The sequence below is a fragment of the Lytechinus pictus genome, chromosome 16 (assembly GCF_037042905.1).
Source record: "Lytechinus pictus isolate F3 Inbred chromosome 16, Lp3.0, whole genome shotgun sequence".
NCBI classification, from domain to species: Eukaryota; Metazoa; Echinodermata; class Echinoidea; order Temnopleuroida; family Toxopneustidae; genus Lytechinus; species Lytechinus pictus.
The window spans coordinates 7117755-7138512 of record NC_087260.1 but is presented as its reverse complement, the minus strand read 5'-3'; the positions used below and the strand labels follow the sequence as shown (position 1 = coordinate 7138512).

General features: G+C 35.8%; 1 protein-coding gene across 1 annotated transcript; it reads left to right on the top strand.

The window, feature by feature from the left end:
• The first annotated feature begins 285 nt into the window (after positions 1–285).
• Positions 286–19320, top strand: LOC129278927 (serine-aspartate repeat-containing protein F-like). The gene is made up of 17 exons (XM_064111588.1): positions 286–304; positions 1811–1872; positions 2110–2281; positions 4201–4262; positions 4500–4671; positions 6591–6652; positions 6891–7245; positions 8978–9039; positions 9277–9448; positions 11368–11429; positions 11667–11838; positions 13758–13819; positions 14057–14228; positions 16148–16209; positions 16448–16802; positions 18535–18596; positions 18835–19320. The coding sequence occupies exons 1-17, from the start codon at positions 286–288 to the stop codon at positions 19318–19320; spliced, it is 2571 nt and encodes an 856-aa protein (XP_063967658.1).
• The last annotated feature ends 1438 nt before the right edge of the window (positions 19321–20758 follow it).

Sequence of the window (20758 nt, the reverse complement as noted above, 5' to 3'; positions counted from 1 at the left end):
GATGAATACGATGTCGACACGTTCACAACTGTTAGTGATCTGACAGACTTTGATGATGAACTCTTCGATGACGACAACAGTGACGTCGTGCTTGAAATGTCTCTGCCAAAAGTCGAATATGGGCTGATAGACAATGCTTTATCCGTTGCAACTACCTTTCTCAATGAAATAATGGCTGAGGTCGCTTCTGAACTTAACTCGAAAAAGTGAACTTCCAAAATATTCAATCACTGTCTTGCAAATAAAAATATTCAGAAATTCTATACGTTTTCTTCTCTTATCTTGATGTTATTGCTGTTAAGAGGTATGTATGTTAGCAAGAGAAAGTGCTAGGCGTGAGAAGAGTTGAATGTTCTATCAATAATTCAAGGAAAATTATAGGTTGAAGTGTAAAAAAAACTAAGAGAGACAAAGGAAATAACGGTGACTTAATTCGAAAAAATAAAGGCCCGTATTCTCAAGACATGTTTAATTTAAAGTCCGGTTTAAAGTTGCGGTTTAACTATTGAAAGCCAATCGTGACATAAATCTTTAATAGTAGAGATACAATGAATCGTGTAGCTTAGTGTCTCTCAAATAATTCTTAACTATCTGGGAAGGATAAATAAGACAGTTGTCTTCACCATTAAAGAATAAGGAAGGGGAAGAATTTATACATGAGCATACAATATAAAAATAATTCTGACATATTTGGCTTCCCATAAATTTAGCACAGCATTAAAACGTGGTCTACGCTAAACCTGTCTTAAGAATAAGGCCATAGGGTTGAAGGGGGAATAACTAAAAAGGAGGACATGGAACGGGAAAATCGTAAAAATTTTGAAAAATAATATGGAATATGAATCTCATTTAACACATGAGGTGAGCACGATACGAGAGCTGAGATTTTTTTCTTCTTTTTTTTGCGATTGGGACCTAAAATCGGGATATTATAGGCACTTTTTGTAATCATGAACAAGAAGTATATGTCTTACTAAATTATGAGTCAAAAGTGCAAGCAGAAAATAAAGGATACTCTGACATAAAAAGGGGACGTTTCAATTGCGGTTTATGTGAATTCATGAAGAGGAAATGTATTTTACTAATCAAGTAATGCGATAATCTGATTTCAAAAATATTTTGTCTAATCAACATTTTTGCACTTTTATACTCTCAAAGCGGCGCCAGTCTATTCAGAATCCCCATGGAAGTAAAACATTGTGAGGTCACAGAGACCTGCCAGTCATCCAATGACAAAACCTTTTGAAAAATTCTACGCGCACTGACTAACCTAACAATACCCGTACAACAACACTGCGCAACAACATAAACTTTGGACCAATCAGGAGCGAGATACTATAAACGCTTATTCAAAATCATACGTAACAAAGAAAGTTGCAAGTTTCCGTTGACATTAGCAACGCAACTTAAACAATTCATTCTTTATGAATTCTCATTGCGATCAAGACGTTTGCTTTATTTGCTCCTGTCTTTAGATCTCTCAAAGAGAATGGCTCGGCGATCTTCACGTGTGCGAAGATATTTCTCCCGACTTCGAAAGAGCATGGGAAAGAATTTGACAAAATTGTGCTGTTTCCTCCAAGGTATGGGCGATATTCTTCATCAGAATCCCACCTCACACACATGACATGAAAAAAAATACTGTCAACTCAATTTAAAGATAATTTCTAAACTGTTTGATTTAATTCATATCTGGTAAACGAAACGTGATTTTTCTGGTACTACTAATAAACTACTTCAATTTTAATATTTGCGCTATACAATAATTTTTATTCAAGTTTGGTCAATTATAATCTATCTTTGTTTACAGTTACCGAGGATGACAGCGATGGCTTTCGAAAGAATGTTTTAACAACAGAGGCCCTCAAAATGGTAAGCCATGAACTGCTAAAAAAACACATTTTGATTCTATGCTCTGTAATGCGTGACAACCACACTCTGAGAAAGTTTTAAAAATTTCCTTTTCTGTAAAGGTATGGCCTGTTCTGGCTCGGCAAATTTTCTACTTTAAGATCTCTCGCCGAATTTTAAATTACTTAATTTACTTTGCAGGGCCGTTTCTGTTGAATTTAATATTAGATACATCTTATCTTATTTATTGAAACACAGTTCCACTCCACAAATATCAGTGATGCTTACAGCGACACAACATCCGAATGGAGTTTGGAAGACGGCTTACAAAGTACCTTGTACTATCCGGTAAACACCTTAAAAGAAGTCGAAATCGAAGACGACAACGCCGATGACTCTTATCAACCTGGTCATAATGTCTCGATTGAAGGTGATAGCGAATCGTTCCTATCAGATTCTACATCTAGTCTGCTAAGGTTTATGGATCAAATGGATAATGACAGCCTTACGGATGTGTCCAGCATCGCGAGCGATGATGAATACGATACGATGTCGACACGTTCACAACTGTTAGTGATCTGACAGACTTTGATGATGAACTCTTCGATGACGACAACAGTGACGTCGTGCTTGAAATGTCTCTGCCAAAAGTCGAATATGGGCTGATAGACAATGCTTTATCCGTTGCAACTACCTTTCTCAATGAAATAATGGCTGAGGTCGCTTCTGAACTTAACTCGAAAAAGTGAACTTCCAAAATATTCAATCACTGTCTTGCAAATAAAAATATTCAGAAATTCTATACGTTTTCTTCTCTTATCTTGATGTTATTGCTGTTAAGAGGTATGTATGTTAGCAAGAGAAAGTGCTAGGCGTGAGAAGAGTTGAATGTTCTATCAATAATTCAAGGAAAATTATAGGTTGAAGTGTAAAAAAAACTAAGAGAGACAAAGGAAATAACGGTGACTTAATTCGAAAAAATAAAGGCCCGTATTCTCAAGACATGTTTAATTTAAAGTCCGGTTTAAAGTTGCGGTTTAACTATTGAAAGCCAATCGTGACATAAATCTTTAATAGTAGAGATACAATGAATCGTGTAGCTTAGTGTCTCTCAAATAATTCTTAACTATCTGGGAAGGATAAATAAGACAGTTGTCTTCACCATTAAAGAATAAGGAAGGGGAAGAATTTATACATGAGCATACAATATAAAAATAATTCTGACATATTTGGCTTCCCATAAATTTAGCACAGCATTAAAACGTGGTCTACGCTAAACCTGTCTTAAGAATAAGGCCATAGGGTTGAAGGGGGAATAACTAAAAAGGAGGACATGGAACGGGAAAATCGTAAAAATTTTGAAAAATAATATGGAATATGAATCTCATTTAACACATGAGGTGAGCACGATACGAGAGCTGAGATTTTTTTCTTCTTTTTTTTTGCGATTGGGACCTAAAATCGGGATATTATAGGCACTTTTTGTAATCATGAACAAGAAGTATATGTCTTACTAAATTATGAGTCAAAAGTGCAAGCAGAAAATAAAGGATACTCTGACATAAAAAGGGGACGTTTCAATTGCGGTTTATGTGAATTCATGAAGAGGAAATGTATTTTACTAATCAAGTAATGCGATAATCTGATTTCAAAAATATTTTGTCTAATCAACATTTTTGCACTTTTATACTCTCAAAGCGGCGCCAGTCTATTCAGAATCCCCATGGAAGTAAAACATTGTGAGGTCACAGAGACCTGCCAGTCATCCAATGACAAAACCTTTTGAAAAATTCTACGCGCACTGACTAACCTAACAATACCCGTACAACAACACTGCGCAACAACATAAACTTTGGACCAATCAGGAGCGAGATACTATAAACGCTTATTCAAAATCATACGTAACAAAGAAAGTTGCAAGTTTCGTTGACATTAGCAACGCAACTTAAACAATTCATTCTTTATGAATTCTCATTGCGATCAAGACGTTTGCTTTATTTGCTCCTGTCTTTAGATCTCTCAAAGAGAATGGCTCGGCGATCTTCACGTGTGCGAAGATATTTCTCCCGACTTCGAAAGAGCATGGGAAAGAATTTGACAAAATTGTGCTGTTTCCTCCAAGGTATGGGCGATATTCTTCATCAGAATCCCACCTCACACACATGACATGAAAAAAAATACTGTCAACTCAATTTAAAGATAATTTCTAAACTGTTTGATTTAATTCATATCTGGTAAACGAAACGTGATTTTTCTGGTACTACTAATAAACTACTTCAATCTTAATATTTGCGCTATACAATAATTTTTATTCAAGTTTGGTCAATTATAATCTATCTTTGTTTACAGTTACCGAGGATGACAGCGATGGCTTTCGAAAGAATGTTTTAACAACAGAGGCCCTCAAAATGGTAAGCCATGAACTGCTAAAAAAACACATTTTGATTCTATGCTCTGTAACGCGTGACAACCACACTCTGAGAAAGTTTTAAAAATTTCCTTTTCTGTAAAGGTATGGCCTGTTCTGGCTCGGTAAATTTTCTACTTTAAGATCTCTCGCCGAATTTTAAATTACTTAATGTACTTTGCAGGGCCGTTTCTGTTGAATTTAATATTAGATACATCTTATCTTATTTATTGAAACACAGTTCCACTCCACAAATATCAGTGATGCTTACAGCGACACAACATCCGAATGGAGTTTGGAAGACGGCTTACAAAGTACCTTGTACTATCCGGTAAACACCTTAAAAGAAGTCGAAATCGAAGACGACAACGCCGATGACTCTTATCAACCTGGTCATAATGTCTCGATTGAAGGTGATAGCGAATCGTTCCTATCAGATTCTACATCTAGTCTGCTAAGGTTTATGGATCAAATGGATAATGACAGCCTTACGGATGTGTCCAGCATCGCGAGCGATGATGAATACGATACGATGTCGACACATTCACAACTGTTAGTGATCTGACAGACTTTGATGATGAACTCTTCGATGACGACAACAGTGACGTCGTGCTTGAAATGTCTCTGCCAAAAGTCGAATATGGGCTGATAGACAATGCTTTATCCGTTGCAACAACCTTTCTCAATGAAATAATGGCTGAGGTCGCTTCTGAACTTAACTCGAAAAAGTGAACTTCCAAAATATTCAATCACTGTCTTGCAAATATAAATATTCAGAAATTCTATACGTTTTCTTCTCTTATCTTGATGTTATTGCTGTTAAGAGGTATGTATGTTAGCAAGAGAAAGTGCTAGGCGTGAGAAGAGTTGAATGTTCTATCAATAATTCAAGGAAAATTATAGGTTGAAGTGTAAAAAAAACTAAGAGAGACAAAGGAAATAACGGTGACTTAATTCGAAAAAATAAAGGCCCGTATTCTCAAGACATGTTTAATTTAAAGTCCGGTTTAAAGTTGCGGTTTAACTATTGAAAGCCAATCGTGACATAAATCTTTAATAGTAGAGATACAATGAATCGTGTAGCTTAGTGTCTCTCAAATAATTCTTAACTATCTGGGAAGGATAAATAAGACAGTTGTCTTCACCATTAAAGAATAAGGAAGGGGAAGAATTTATACATGAGCATACAATATAAAAATAATTCTGACATATTTGGCTTCCCATAAATTTAGCACAGCATTAAAACGTGGTCTACGCTAAACCTGTCTTAAGAATAAGGCCATAGGGTTGAAGGGGGAATAACTAAAAAGGAGGACATGGAACGGGAAAATCGTAAAAATTTTGAAAAATAATATGGAATATGAATCTCATTTAACACATGAGGTGAGCACGATACGAGAGCTGAGATTTTTTTCTTCTTTTTTTTGCGATTGGGACCTAAAATCGGGATATTATAGGCACTTTTTGTAATCATGAACAAGAAGTATATGTCTTACTAAATTATGAGTCAAAAGTGCAAGCAGAAAATAAAGGATACTCTGACATAAAAAGGGGACGTTTCAATTGCGGTTTATGTGAATTCATGAAGAGGAAATGTATTTTACTAATCAAGTAATGCGATAATCTGATTTCAAAAATATTTTGTCTAATCAACATTTTTGCACTTTTATACTCTCAAAGCGGCGCCAGTCTATTCAGAATCCCCATGGAAGTAAAACATTGTGAGGTCACAGAGACCTGCCAGTCATCCAATGACAAAACCTTTTGAAAAATTCTACGCGCACTGACTAACCTAACAATACCCGTACAACAACACTGCGCAACAACATAAACTTTGGACCAATCAGGAGCGAGATACTATAAACGCTTATTCAAAATCATACGTAACAAAGAAAGTTGCAAGTTTCCGTTGACATTAGCAACGCAACTTAAACAATTCATTCTTTATGAATTCTCATTGCGATCAAGACGTTTGCTTTATTTGCTCCTGTCTTTAGATCTCTCAAAGAGAATGGCTCGGCGATCTTCACGTGTGCGAAGATATTTCTCCCGACTTCGAAAGAGCATGGGAAAGAATTTGACAAAATTGTGCTGTTTCCTCCAAGGTATGGGCGATATTCTTCATCAGAATCCCACCTCACACACATGACATGAAAAAAAATACTGTCAACTCAATTTAAAGATAATTTCTAAACTGTTTGATTTAATTCATATCTAGTAAACGAAACGTGATTTTTCTGGTACTACTAATAAACTACTTCAATTTTAATATTTGCGCTATACAATAATTTTTATTCAAGTTTGGTCAATTATAATCTATCTTTGTTTACAGTTACCGAGGATGACAGCGATGGCTTTCGAAAGAATGTTTTAACAACAGAGGCCCTCAAAATGGTAAGCCATGAACTGCTAAAAAAACACATTTTGATTCTATTCTCTGTAATGCATGACTACCACACTCTGAGAAAGTTTTAAAAAATTTCCTTTTTTGTAAAGGTATGGCCTGTTCTGGCTTGGCAAATTTTCTACTTTAAGATCTCTCGCCGAATTTTAAATTACTTAATGTACTTTGCAGGGCCGTTTCTGTTGAATTTAATATTAGATACATCTTATCTTATTTATTGAAACACAGTTCCACTCCACAAATATCAGTGATGCTTACAGCGACACAACATCCGAATGGAGTTTGGAAGACGGCTTACAAAGTACCTTGTACTATCCGGTAAACACCTTAAAACAAGTCGAAATCGAAGACGACAACGTCGATGACTCTTATCAACCTGGTCATAATGTCTCGATTGAAGGTGATAGCGAATCGTTCCTATCAGATTCTACATCTAGTCTGCTAAGGTTTATGGATCAAATGGATAATGACAGCCTTACGGATGTGTCCAGCATCGCGAGCGATGATGAATACGATGTCGACACGTTCACAACTGTTAGTGATCTGACAGACTTTGATGATGAACTCTTCGATGACGACAACAGTGACGTCGTGCTTGAAATGTCTCTGCCAAAAGTCGAATATGGGCTGATAGACAATGCTTTATCAGTTGCAACTACCTTTCTCAATGAAATAATGGCTGAGGTCGCTTCTGAACTGAACTCGAAAAAGTGAACTTCCAAAATATTCAATCACTGTCTTGCAAATAAAACTATTTAGAAATTCTATACGTTTTCTTCTCTTATCTTGATGTTATTGCTGTTAAGAGGTATGGATGTTAGCAAGAGAAAGTGCTAGGCGTGAGAAGAGTTGAATGTTCTATCAATAATTCAAGGAAAATTATAGGTTGAAGTGTAAAAAAAACTAAGAGAGACAAAGGAAATAACGGTGACTTAATTCGAAAAAATAAAGGCCCGTATTCTCAAGACATGTTTAATTTAAAGTCCGGTTTAAAGTTGCGGTTTAACTATTGAAAGCCAATCGTGACATAAATCTTTAATAGTAGAGATACAATGAATGGTGTAGCTTAGTGTCTCTCAAATAATTCTTAACTATCTGGGAAGGATAAATGAGACAGTTGTCTTCACCATTAAAGAATAAGGAAGGGGAAGAATTTATACATGAGCATACAATATAAAAATAATTCTGACATATTTGGCTTCCCATAAATTTTGCACAGCATTAAAACGTGGTCTACGCTAAACCTGTCTTAAGAATAAGGCCATAGGGTTGAAGGGGGAATAACTAAAAAGGAGGACATGGAACGGGAAAATCGTAAAAATTTTGACAAATAATATGGTATATGAATCTCATTTAACACATGAGGTGAGCACGATACGAGAGCTGAGATTTTTTTCTTCTTTTTTTTTGCGATTGGGACCTACAATCGGGATATTATAGGCACTTTTTGTAATCATGAACAAGAAGTATATGTCTTACTAAATTATGAGTCAAAAGTGCAAGCAGAAAATAAAGGATACTCTGACATAAAAAGGGGACGTTTCAATTGCGGTTTATGTGAATTCATGAAGAGGAAATGTATTTTACTAATCAAGTAATGCGATAATCTGATTTCAAAAATATTTTGTCTAATCAACATTTTTGCACTTTTATACTCTCAAAGCGGCGCCAGTCTATTCAGAATCCCCATGGAAGTAAAACATTGTGAGGTCACAGAGACCTGCCAGTCATCCAATGACAAAACCTTTTGAAAAATTCTACGCGCACTGACTTACCTAACAATACCCGTACAACAACACTGCGCAACAACATAAACTTTGGACCAATCAGGAGCGAGATACTATAAACGCTTATTCAAAATCATACGTAACAAAGAAAGTTGCAAGTTTCCGTTGACATTAGCAACGCAACTTAAACAATTCATTCTTTATGAATTCTCATTGCGATCAAGACGTTTGCTTTATTTGCTCCTGTCTTTAGATCTCTCAAAGAGAATGGCTCGGCGATCTTCACGTGTGCGAAGATATTTCTCCCGACTTCGAAAGAGCATGGGAAAGAATTTGACAAAATTGTGCTGTTTCCTCCAAGGTATGGGCGATATTCTTCATCAGAATCCCACCTCACACACATGACATGAAAAAAAATACTGTCAACTCAATTTAAAGATAATTTCTAAACTGTTTGATTTAATTCATATCTGGTAAACGAAACGTGATTTTTCTGGTACTACTAATAAACTACTTCAATTTTAATATTTGCGCTATACAATAATTTTTATTCAAGTTTGGTCAATTATAATCTATCTTTGTTTACAGTTACCGAGGATGACAGCGATGGCTTTCGAAAGAATGTTTTAACAACAGAGGCCCTCAAAATGGTAAGCCATGAACTGCTAAAAAAACACATTTTGATTCTATGCTCTGTAATGCGTGACAACCACACTCTGAGAAAGTTTTAAAAATTTCCTTTTCTGTAAAGGTATGGCCTGTTCTGGCTCGGCAAATTTTCTACTTTAAGATCTCTCGCCGAATTTTAAATTACTTAATGTACTTTGCAGGGCCGTTTCTGTTGAATTTAATATTAGATACATCTTATCTTATTTATTGAAACACAGTTCCACTCCACAAATATCAGTGATGCTTACAGCGACACAACATCCGAATGGAGTTTGGAAGACGGCTTACAAAGTACCTTGTACTATCCGGTAAACACCTTAAAAGAAGTCGAAATCGAAGACGACAACGCCGATGACTCTTATCAACCTGGTCATAATGTCTCGATTGAAGGTGATAGCGAATCGTTCCTATCAGATTCTACATCTAGTCTGCTAAGGTTTATGGATCAAATGGATAATGACAGCCTTACGGATGTGTCCAGCATCGCGAGCGATGATGAATACGATACGATGTCGACACGTTCACAACTGTTAGTGATCTGACAGACTTTGATGATGAACTCTTCGATGACGACAACAGTGACGTCGTGCTTGAAATGTCTCTGCCAAAAGTCGAATATGGGCTGATAGACAATGCTTTATCCGTTGCAACTACCTTTCTCAATGAAATAATGGCTGAGGTCGCTTCTGAACTTAACTCGAAAAAGTGAACTTCCAAAATATTCAATCACTGTCTTGCAAATAAAAATATTCAGAAATTCTATACGTTTTCTTCTCTTATCTTGATGTTATTGCTGTTAAGAGGTATGTATGTTAGCAAGAGAAAGTGCTAGGCGTGAGAAGAGTTGAATGTTCTATCAATAATTCAAGGAAAATTATAGGTTGAAGTGTAAAAAAAACTAAGAGAGACAAAGGAAATAACGGTGACTTAATTCGAAAAAATAAAGGCCCGTATTCTCAAGACATGTTTAATTTAAAGTCCGGTTTAAAGTTGCGGTTTAACTATTGAAAGCCAATCGTGACATAAATCTTTAATAGTAGAGATACAATGAATCGTGTAGCTTAGTGTCTCTCAAATAATTCTTAACTATCTGGGAAGGATAAATAAGACAGTTGTCTTCACCATTAAAGAATAAGGAAGGGGAAGAATTTATACATGAGCATACAATATAAAAATAATTCTGACATATTTGGCTTCCCATAAATTTAGCACAGCATTAAAACGTGGTCTACGCTAAACCTGTCTTAAGAATAAGGCCATAGGGTTGAAGGGGGAATAACTAAAAAGGAGGACATGGAACGGGAAAATCGTAAAAATTTTGAAAAATAATATGGAATATGAATCTCATTTAACACATGAGGTGAGCACGATACGAGAGCTGAGATTTTTTTCTTCTTTTTTTTGCGATTGGGACCTAAAATCGGGATATTATAGGCACTTTTTGTAATCATGAACAAGAAGTATATGTCTTACTAAATTATGAGTCAAAAGTGCAAGCAGAAAATAAAGGATACTCTGACATAAAAAGGGGACGTTTCAATTGCGGTTTATGTGAATTCATGAAGAGGAAATGTATTTTACTAATCAAGTAATGCGATAATCTGATTTCAAAAATATTTTGTCTAATCAACATTTTTGCACTTTTATACTCTCAAAGCGGCGCCAGTCTATTCAGAATCCCCATGGAAGTAAAACATTGTGAGGTCACAGAGACCTGCCAGTCATCCAATGACAAAACCTTTTGAAAAATTCTACGCGCACTGACTAACCTAACAATACCCGTACAACAACACTGCGCAACAACATAAACTTTGGACCAATCAGGAGCGAGATACTATAAACGCTTATTCAAAATCATACGTAACAAAGAAAGTTGCAAGTTTCCGTTGACATTAGCAACGCAACTTAAACAATTCATTCTTTATGAATTCTCATTGCGATCAAGACGTTTGCTTTATTTGCTCCTGTCTTTAGATCTCTCAAAGAGAATGGCTCGGCGATCTTCACGTGTGCGAAGATATTTCTCCCGACTTCGAAAGAGCATGGGAAAGAATTTGACAAAATTGTGCTGTTTCCTCCAAGGTATGGGCGATATTCTTCATCAGAATCCCACCTCACACACATGACATGAAAAAAAATACTGTCAACTCAATTTAAAGATAATTTCTAAACTGTTTGATTTAATTCATATCTGGTAAACGAAACGTGATTTTTCTGGTACTACTAATAAACTACTTCAATTTTAATATTTGCGCTATACAATAATTTTTATTCAAGTTTGGTCAATTATAATCTATCTTTGTTTACAGTTACCGAGGATGACAGCGATGGCTTTCGAAAGAATGTTTTAACAACAGAGGCCCTCAAAATGGTAAGCCATGAACTGCTAAAAAAACACATTTTGATTCTATGCTCTGTAATGCGTGACAACCACACTCTGAGAAAGTTTTAAAAATTTCCTTTTCTGTAAAGGTATGGCCTGTTCTGGCTCGGCAAATTTTCTACTTTAAGATCTCTCGCCGAATTTTAAATTACTTAATGTACTTTGCAGGGCCGTTTCTGTTGAATTTAATATTAGATACATCTTATCTTATTTATTGAAACACAGTTCCACTCCACAAATATCAGTGATGCTTACAGCGACACAACATCCGAATGGAGTTTGGAAGACGGCTTACAAAGTACCTTGTACTATCCGGTAAACACCTTAAAAGAAGTCGAAATCGAAGACGACAACGCCGATGACTCTTATCAACCTGGTCATAATGTCTCGATTGAAGGTGATAGCGAATCGTTCCTATCAGATTCTACATCTAGTCTGCTAAGGTTTATGGATCAAATGGATAATGACAGCCTTACGGATGTGTCCAGCATCGCGAGCGATGATGAATACGATACGATGTCGACACGTTCACAACTGTTAGTGATCTGACAGACTTTGATGATGAACTCTTCGATGACGACAACAGTGACGTCGTGCTTGAAATGTCTCTGCCAAAAGTCGAATATGGGCTGATAGACAATGCTTTATCCGTTGCAACTACCTTTCTCAATGAAATAATGGCTGAGGTCGCTTCTGAACTTAACTCGAAAAAGTGAACTTCCAAAATATTCAATCACTGTCTTGCAAATAAAAATATTCAGAAATTCTATACGTTTTCTTCTCTTATCTTGATGTTATTGCTGTTAAGAGGTATGTATGTTAGCAAGAGAAAGTGCTAGGCGTGAGAAGAGTTGAATGTTCTATCAATAATTCAAGGAAAATTATAGGTTGAAGTGTAAAAAAAACTAAGAGAGACAAAGGAAATAACGGTGACTTAATTCGAAAAAATAAAGGCCCGTATTCTCAAGACATGTTTAATTTAAAGTCCGGTTTAAAGTTGCGGTTTAACTATTGAAAGCCAATCGTGACATAAATCTTTAATAGTAGAGATACAATGAATCGTGTAGCTTAGTGTCTCTCAAATAATTCTTAACTATCTGGGAAGGATAAATAAGACAGTTGTCTTCACCATTAAAGAATAAGGAAGGGGAAGAATTTATACATGAGCATACAATATAAAAATAATTCTGACATATTTGGCTTCCCATAAATTTAGCACAGCATTAAAACGTGGTCTACGCTAAACCTGTCTTAAGAATAAGGCCATAGGGTTGAAGGGGGAATAACTAAAAAGGAGGACATGGAACGGGAAAATCGTAAAAATTTTGAAAAATAATATGGAATATGAATCTCATTTAACACATGAGGTGAGCACGATACGAGAGCTGAGATTTTTTTCTTCTTTTTTTTTGCGATTGGGACCTAAAATCGGGATATTATAGGCACTTTTTGTAATCATGAACAAGAAGTATATGTCTTACTAAATTATGAGTCAAAAGTGCAAGCAGAAAATAAAGGATACTCTGACATAAAAAGGGGACGTTTCAATTGCGGTTTATGTGAATTCATGAAGAGGAAATGTATTTTACTAATCAAGTAATGCGATAATCTGATTTCAAAAATATTTTGTCTAATCAACATTTTTGCACTTTTATACTCTCAAAGCGGCGCCAGTCTATTCAGAATCCCCATGGAAGTAAAACATTGTGAGGTCACAGAGACCTGCCAGTCATCCAATGACAAAACCTTTTGAAAAATTCTACGCGCACTGACTAACCTAACAATACCCGTACAACAACACTGCGCAACAACATAAACTTTGGACCAATCAGGAGCGAGATACTATAAACGCTTATTCAAAATCATACGTAACAAAGAAAGTTGCAAGTTTCGTTGACATTAGCAACGCAACTTAAACAATTCATTCTTTATGAATTCTCATTGCGATCAAGACGTTTGCTTTATTTGCTCCTGTCTTTAGATCTCTCAAAGAGAATGGCTCGGCGATCTTCACGTGTGCGAAGATATTTCTCCCGACTTCGAAAGAGCATGGGAAAGAATTTGACAAAATTGTGCTGTTTCCTCCAAGGTATGGGCGATATTCTTCATCAGAATCCCACCTCACACACATGACATGAAAAAAAATACTGTCAACTCAATTTAAAGATAATTTCTAAACTGTTTGATTTAATTCATATCTGGTAAACGAAACGTGATTTTTCTGGTACTACTAATAAACTACTTCAATCTTAATATTTGCGCTATACAATAATTTTTATTCAAGTTTGGTCAATTATAATCTATCTTTGTTTACAGTTACCGAGGATGACAGCGATGGCTTTCGAAAGAATGTTTTAACAACAGAGGCCCTCAAAATGGTAAGCCATGAACTGCTAAAAAAACACATTTTGATTCTATGCTCTGTAACGCGTGACAACCACACTCTGAGAAAGTTTTAAAAATTTCCTTTTCTGTAAAGGTATGGCCTGTTCTGGCTCGGTAAATTTTCTACTTTAAGATCTCTCGCCGAATTTTAAATTACTTAATGTACTTTGCAGGGCCGTTTCTGTTGAATTTAATATTAGATACATCTTATCTTATTTATTGAAACACAGTTCCACTCCACAAATATCAGTGATGCTTACAGCGACACAACATCCGAATGGAGTTTGGAAGACGGCTTACAAAGTACCTTGTACTATCCGGTAAACACCTTAAAAGAAGTCGAAATCGAAGACGACAACGCCGATGACTCTTATCAACCTGGTCATAATGTCTCGATTGAAGGTGATAGCGAATCGTTCCTATCAGATTCTACATCTAGTCTGCTAAGGTTTATGGATCAAATGGATAATGACAGCCTTACGGATGTGTCCAGCATCGCGAGCGATGATGAATACGATACGATGTCGACACGTTCACAACTGTTAGTGATCTGACAGACTTTGATGATGAACTCTTCGATGACGACAACAGTGACGTCGTGCTTGAAATGTCTCTGCCAAAAGTCGAATATGGGCTGATAGACAATGCTTTATCCGTTGCAACAACCTTTCTCAATGAAATAATGGCTGAGGTCGCTTCTGAACTTAACTCGAAAAAGTGAACTTCCAAAATATTCAATCACTGTCTTGCAAATAAAAATATTCAGAAATTCTATACGTTTTCTTCTCTTATCTTGATGTTATTGCTGTTAAGAGGTATGTATGTTAGCAAGAGAAAGTGCTAGGCGTGAGAAGAGTTGAATGTTCTATCAATAATTCAAGGAAAATTATAGGTTGAAGTGTAAAAAAAACTAAGAGAGACAAAGGAAATAACGGTGACTTAATTCGAAAAAATAAAGGCCCGTATTCTCAAGACATGTTTAATTTAAAGTCCGGTTTAAAGTTGCGGTTTAACTATTGAAAGCCAATCGTGACATAAATCTTTAATAGTAGAGATACAATGAATCGTGTAGCTTAGTGTCTCTCAAATAATTCTTAACTATCTGGGAAGGATAAATAAGACAGTTGTCTTCACCATTAAAGAATAAGGAAGGGGAAGAATTTATACATGAGCATACAATATAAAAATAATTCTGACATATTTGGCTTCCCATAAATTTAGCACAGCATTAAAACGTGGTCTACGCTAAACCTGTCTTAAGAATAAGGCCATAGGGTTGAAGGGGGAATAACTAAAAAGGAGGACATAAAACGGGAAAATCGTAAAAATTTTGAAAAATAATATGGAATATGAATCTCATTTAACACATGAGGTGAGCACGATACGAGAGCTGAGATTTTTTTCTTCTTTTTTTTGCGATTGGGACCTAAAATCGGGATATTATAGGCACTTTTTGTAATCATGAACAAGAAGTATATGTCTTACTAAATTATGAGTCAAAAGTGCAAGCAGAAAATAAAGGATACTCTGACATAAAAAGGGGACGTTTCAATTGCGGTTTATGTGAATTCATGAAGAGGAAATGTATTTTACTAATCAAGTAATGCGATAATCTGATTTCAAAAATATTTTGTCTAATCAACATTTTTGCACTTTTATACTCTCAAAGCGGCGCCAGTCTATTCAGAATCCCCATGGAAGTAAAACATTGTGAGGTCACAGAGACCTGCCAGTCATCCAATGACAAAACCTTTTGAAAAATTCTACGCGCACTGACTAACCTAACAATACCCGTACAACAACACTGCGCAACAACATAAACTTTGGACCAATCAGGAGCGAGATACTATAAACGCTTATTCAAAATCATACGTAACAAAGAAAGTTGCAAGTTTCCGTTGACATTAGCAACGCAACTTAAACAATTCATTCTTTATGAATTCTCATTGCGATCAAGACGTTTGCTTTATTTGCTCCTGTCTTTAGATCTCTCAAAGAGAATGGCTCGGCGATCTTCACGTGTGCGAAGATATTTCTCCCGACTTCGAAAGAGCATGGGAAAGAATTTGACAAAATTGTGCTGTTTCCTCCAAGGTATGGGCGATATTCTTCATCAGAATCCCACCTCACACACATGACATGAAAAAAAATACTGTCAACTCAATTTAAAGATAATTTCTAAACTGTTTGATTTAATTCATATCTAGTAAACGAAACGTGATTTTTCTGGTACTACTAATAAACTACTTCAATTTTAATATTTGCGCTATACAATAATTTTTATTCAAGTTTGGTCAATTATAATCTATCTTTGTTTACAGTTACCGAGGATGACAGCGATGGCTTTCGAAAGAATGTTTTAACAACAGAGGCCCTCAAAATGGTAAGCCATGAACTGCTAAAAAAACACATTTTGATTCTATTCTCTGTAATGCATGACTACCACACTCTGAGAAAGTTTTAAAAAATTTCCTTTTTTGTAAAGGTATGGCCTGTTCTGGCTTGGCAAATTTTCTACTTTAAGATCTCTCGCCGAATTTTAAATTACTTAATGTACTTTGCAGGGCCGTTTCTGTTGAATTTAATATTAGATACATCTTATCTTATTTATTGAAACACAGTTCCACTCCACAAATATCAGTGATGCTTACAGCGACACAACATCCGAATGGAGTTTGGAAGACGGCTTACAAAGTACCTTGTACTATCCGGTAAACACCTTAAAACAAGTCGAAATCGAAGACGACAACGTCGATGACTCTTATCAACCTGGTCATAATGTCTCGATTGAAGGTGATAGCGAATCGTTCCTATCAGATTCTACATCTAGTCTGCTAAGGTTTATGGATCAAATGGATAATGACAGCCTTACGGATGTGTCCAGCATCGCGAGCGATGATGAATACGATGTCGACACGTTCACAACTGTTAGTGATCTGACAGACTTTGATGATGAACTCTTCGATGACGACAACAGTGACGTCGTGCTTGAAATGTCTCTGCCAAAAGTCGAATATGGGCTGATAGACAATGCTTTATCAGTTGCAACTACCTTTCTCAATGAAATAATGGCTGAGGTCGCTTCTGAACTGAACTCGAAAAAGTGAACTTCCAAAATATTCAATCACTGTCTTGCAAATAAAACTATTTAGAAATTCTATACGTTTTCTTCTCTTATCTTGATGTTATTGCTGTTAAGAGGTATGGATGTTAGCAAGAGAAAGTGCTAGGCGTGAGAAGAGTTGAATGTTCTATCAATAATTCAAGGAAAATTATAGGTTGAAGTGTAAAAAAAACTAAGAGAGACAAAGGAAATAACGGTGACTTAATTCGAAAAAATAAAGGCCCGTATTCTCAAGACATGTTTAATTTAAAGTCAGGTTTAAAGTTGCGGTTTAACTATTGAAAGCCAATCGTGACATAAATCTTTAATAGTAGAGATACAATGAATGGTGTAGCTTAGTGTCTCTCAAATAATTCTTAACTATCTGGGAAGGATAAATGAGACAGTTGTCTTCACCATTAAAGAATAAGGAAGGGGAAGAATTTATACATGAGCATACAATATAAAAATAATTCTGACATATTTGGCTTCCCATAAATTTTGCACAGCATTAAAACGTGGTCTACGCTAAACCTGTCTTAAGAATAAGGCCATAGGGTTGAAGGGGGAATAACTAAAAAGGAGGACATGGAACGGGAAAATCGTAAAAATTTTGACAAATAATATGGTATATGAATCTCATTTAACACATGAGGTGAGCACGATACGAGAGCTGAGATTTTTTTCTTCTTTTTTTTTGCGATTGGGACCTAGAATCGGGATATTATAGGCACTTTTTGTAATCATGAACAAGAAGTATATGTCTTACTAAATTATGAGTCAAAAGTGCAAGCAGAAAATAAAGGATACTCTGACATAAAAAGGGGACGTTTCAATTGCGGTTTATGTGAATTCATGAAGAGGAAATGTATTTTACTAATCAAGTAATGCGATAATCTGATTTCAAAAATATTTTGTCTAATCAACATTTTTGCACTTTTATACTCTCAAAGCGGCGCCAGTCTATTCAGAATCCCCATGGAAGTAAAACATTGTGAGGTCACAGAGACCTGCCAGTCATCCAATGACAAAACCTTTTGAAAAATTCTACGCGCACTGACTTACCTAACAATACCCGTACAACAACACTGCGCAACAACATAAACTTTGGACCAATCAGGAGCGAGATACTATAAACGCTTATTCAAAATCATACGTAACAAAGAAAGTTGCAAGTTTCCGTTGACATTAGCAACGCAACTTAAACAATTCATTCTTTATGAATTCTCATTGCGATCAAGACGTTTGCTTTATTTGCTCCTGTCTTTAGATCTCTCAAAGAGAATGGCTCGGCGATCTTCACGTGTGCGAAGATATTTCTCCCGACTTCGAAAGAGCATGGGAAAGAATTTGACAAAATTGTGCTGTTTCCTCCAAGGTATGGGCGATATTCTTCATCAGAATCCCACCTCACACACATGACATGAAAAAAAATACTGTCAACTCAATTTAAAGATAATTTCTAAACTGTTTGATTTAATTCATATCTAGTAAACGAAACGTGATTTTTCTGGTACTACTAATAAACTACTTCAATTTTAATATTTGCGCTATACAATAATTTTTATTCAAGTTTGGTCAATTATAATCTATCTTTGTTTACAGTTACCGAGGATGACAGCGATGGCTTTCGAAAGAATGTTTTAACAACAGAGGCCCTCAAAATGGTAAGCCATGAACTGCTAAAAAAACACATTTTGATTCTATTCTCTGTAATGCATGACTACCACACTCTGAGAAAGTTTTAAAAAATTTCCTTTTCTGTAAAGGTATGGCCTGTTCTGGCTTGGCAAATTTTCTACTTTAAGATCTCTCGCCGAATTTTAAATTACTTAATGTACTTTGCAGGGCCGTTTCTGTTGAATTTAATATTAGATACATCTTATCTTATTTATTGAAACACAGTTCCACTCCACAAATATCAGTGATGCTTACAGCGACACAACATCCGAATGGAGTTTGGAAGACGGCTTACAAAGTACCTTGTACTATCCGGTAAACACCTTAAAACAAGTCGAAATCGAAGACGACAACGTCGATGACTCTTATCAACCTGGTCATAATGTCTCGATTGAAGGTGATAGCGAATCGTTCCTATCAGATTCTACATCTAGTCTGCTAAGGTTTATGGATCAAATGGATAATGACAGCCTTACGGATGTGTCCAGCATCGCGAGCGATGATGAATACGATGTCGACACGTTCACAACTGTTAGTGATCTGACAGACTTTGATGATGAACTCTTCGATGACGACAACAGTGACGTCGTGCTTGAAATGTCTCTGCCAAAAGTCGAATATGGGCTGATAGACAATGCTTTATCAGTTGCAACTACCTTTCTCAATGAAATAATGGCTGAGGTCGCTTCTGAACTGAACTCGAAAAAGTGAACTTCCAAAATATTCAATCACTGTCTTGCAAATAAAACTATTTAGAAATTCTATACGTTTTCTTCTCTTATCTTGATGTTATTGCTGTTAAGAGGTATGGATGTTAGCAAGAGAAAGTGCTAGGCGTGAGAAGAGTTGAATGTTCTATCAATAATTCAAGGAAAATTATAGGTTGAAGTGTAAAAAAAACTAAGAGAGACAAAGGAAATAACGGTGACTTAATTCGAAAAAATAAAGGCCCGTATTCTCAAGACATGTTTAATTTAAAGTCCGGTTTAAAGTTGCGGTTTAACTATTGAAAGCCAATCGTGACATAAATCTTTAATAGTAGAGATACAATGAATCGTGTAGCTTAGTGTCTCTCAAATAATTCTTAACTATCTGGGAAGGATAAATGAGACAGTTGTCTTCACCATTAAAGAATAAGGAAGGGGAAGAATTTATACATGAGCATACAATATAAAAATAATTCTGACATATTTGGCTTCCCATAAATTTTGCACAGCATTAAAACGTGGTCTACGCTAAACCTGTCTTAAGAATAAGGCCATAGGGTTGAAGGGGGAATAACTAAAAAGGAGGACATGGAACGGGAAAATCGTAAAAATTTTGACAAATAATATGGTATATGAATCTCATTTAACACATGAGGTGAGCACGATACGAGAGCTGAGATTTTTTTCTTTTTTTTTTGCGATTGGGACCTAAAATCGGGATATTATAGGCACTTTTTGTAATCATGAACAAGAAGTATATGTCTTACTAAATTATGAGTCAAAAGTGCAAGCAGAAAATAAAGGATACTCTGACATAAAAAGGGGACGTTTCAATTGCGGTTTATGTGAATTCATGAAGAGGAAATGTATTTTACTAATCAAGTAATGCGATAATCTGATTTCAAAAATATTTTGTCTAATCAACATTTTTGCACTTTTATACTCTCAAAGCGGCGCCAGTCTATTCAGAATCCCCATGGAAGTAAAACATTGTGAGGTCACAGAGACCTGCCAGTCATCCAATGACAAAACCTTTTGAAAAATTCTACGCGCACTGACTTACCTAACAATACCCGTACAACAACACTGCGCAACAACATAAACTTTGGACCAATCAGGAGCGAGATACTATAAACGCTTATTCAAAATCATACGTAACAAAGAAAGTTGCAAGTTTCCGTTGACATTAGCAACGCAACTTAAACAATTCATTCTTTATGAATTCTCATTGCGATCAAGACGTTTGCTTTATTTGCTCCTGTCTTTAGATCTCTCAAAGAGAATGGCTCGGCGATCTTCACGTGTGCGAAGATATTTCTCCCGACTTCGAAAGAGCATGGGAAAGAATTTGACAAAATTGTGCTGTTTCCTCCAAGGTATGGGCGATATTCTTCATCAGAATCCCACCTCACACACATGACATGAAAAAAAATACTGTCAAC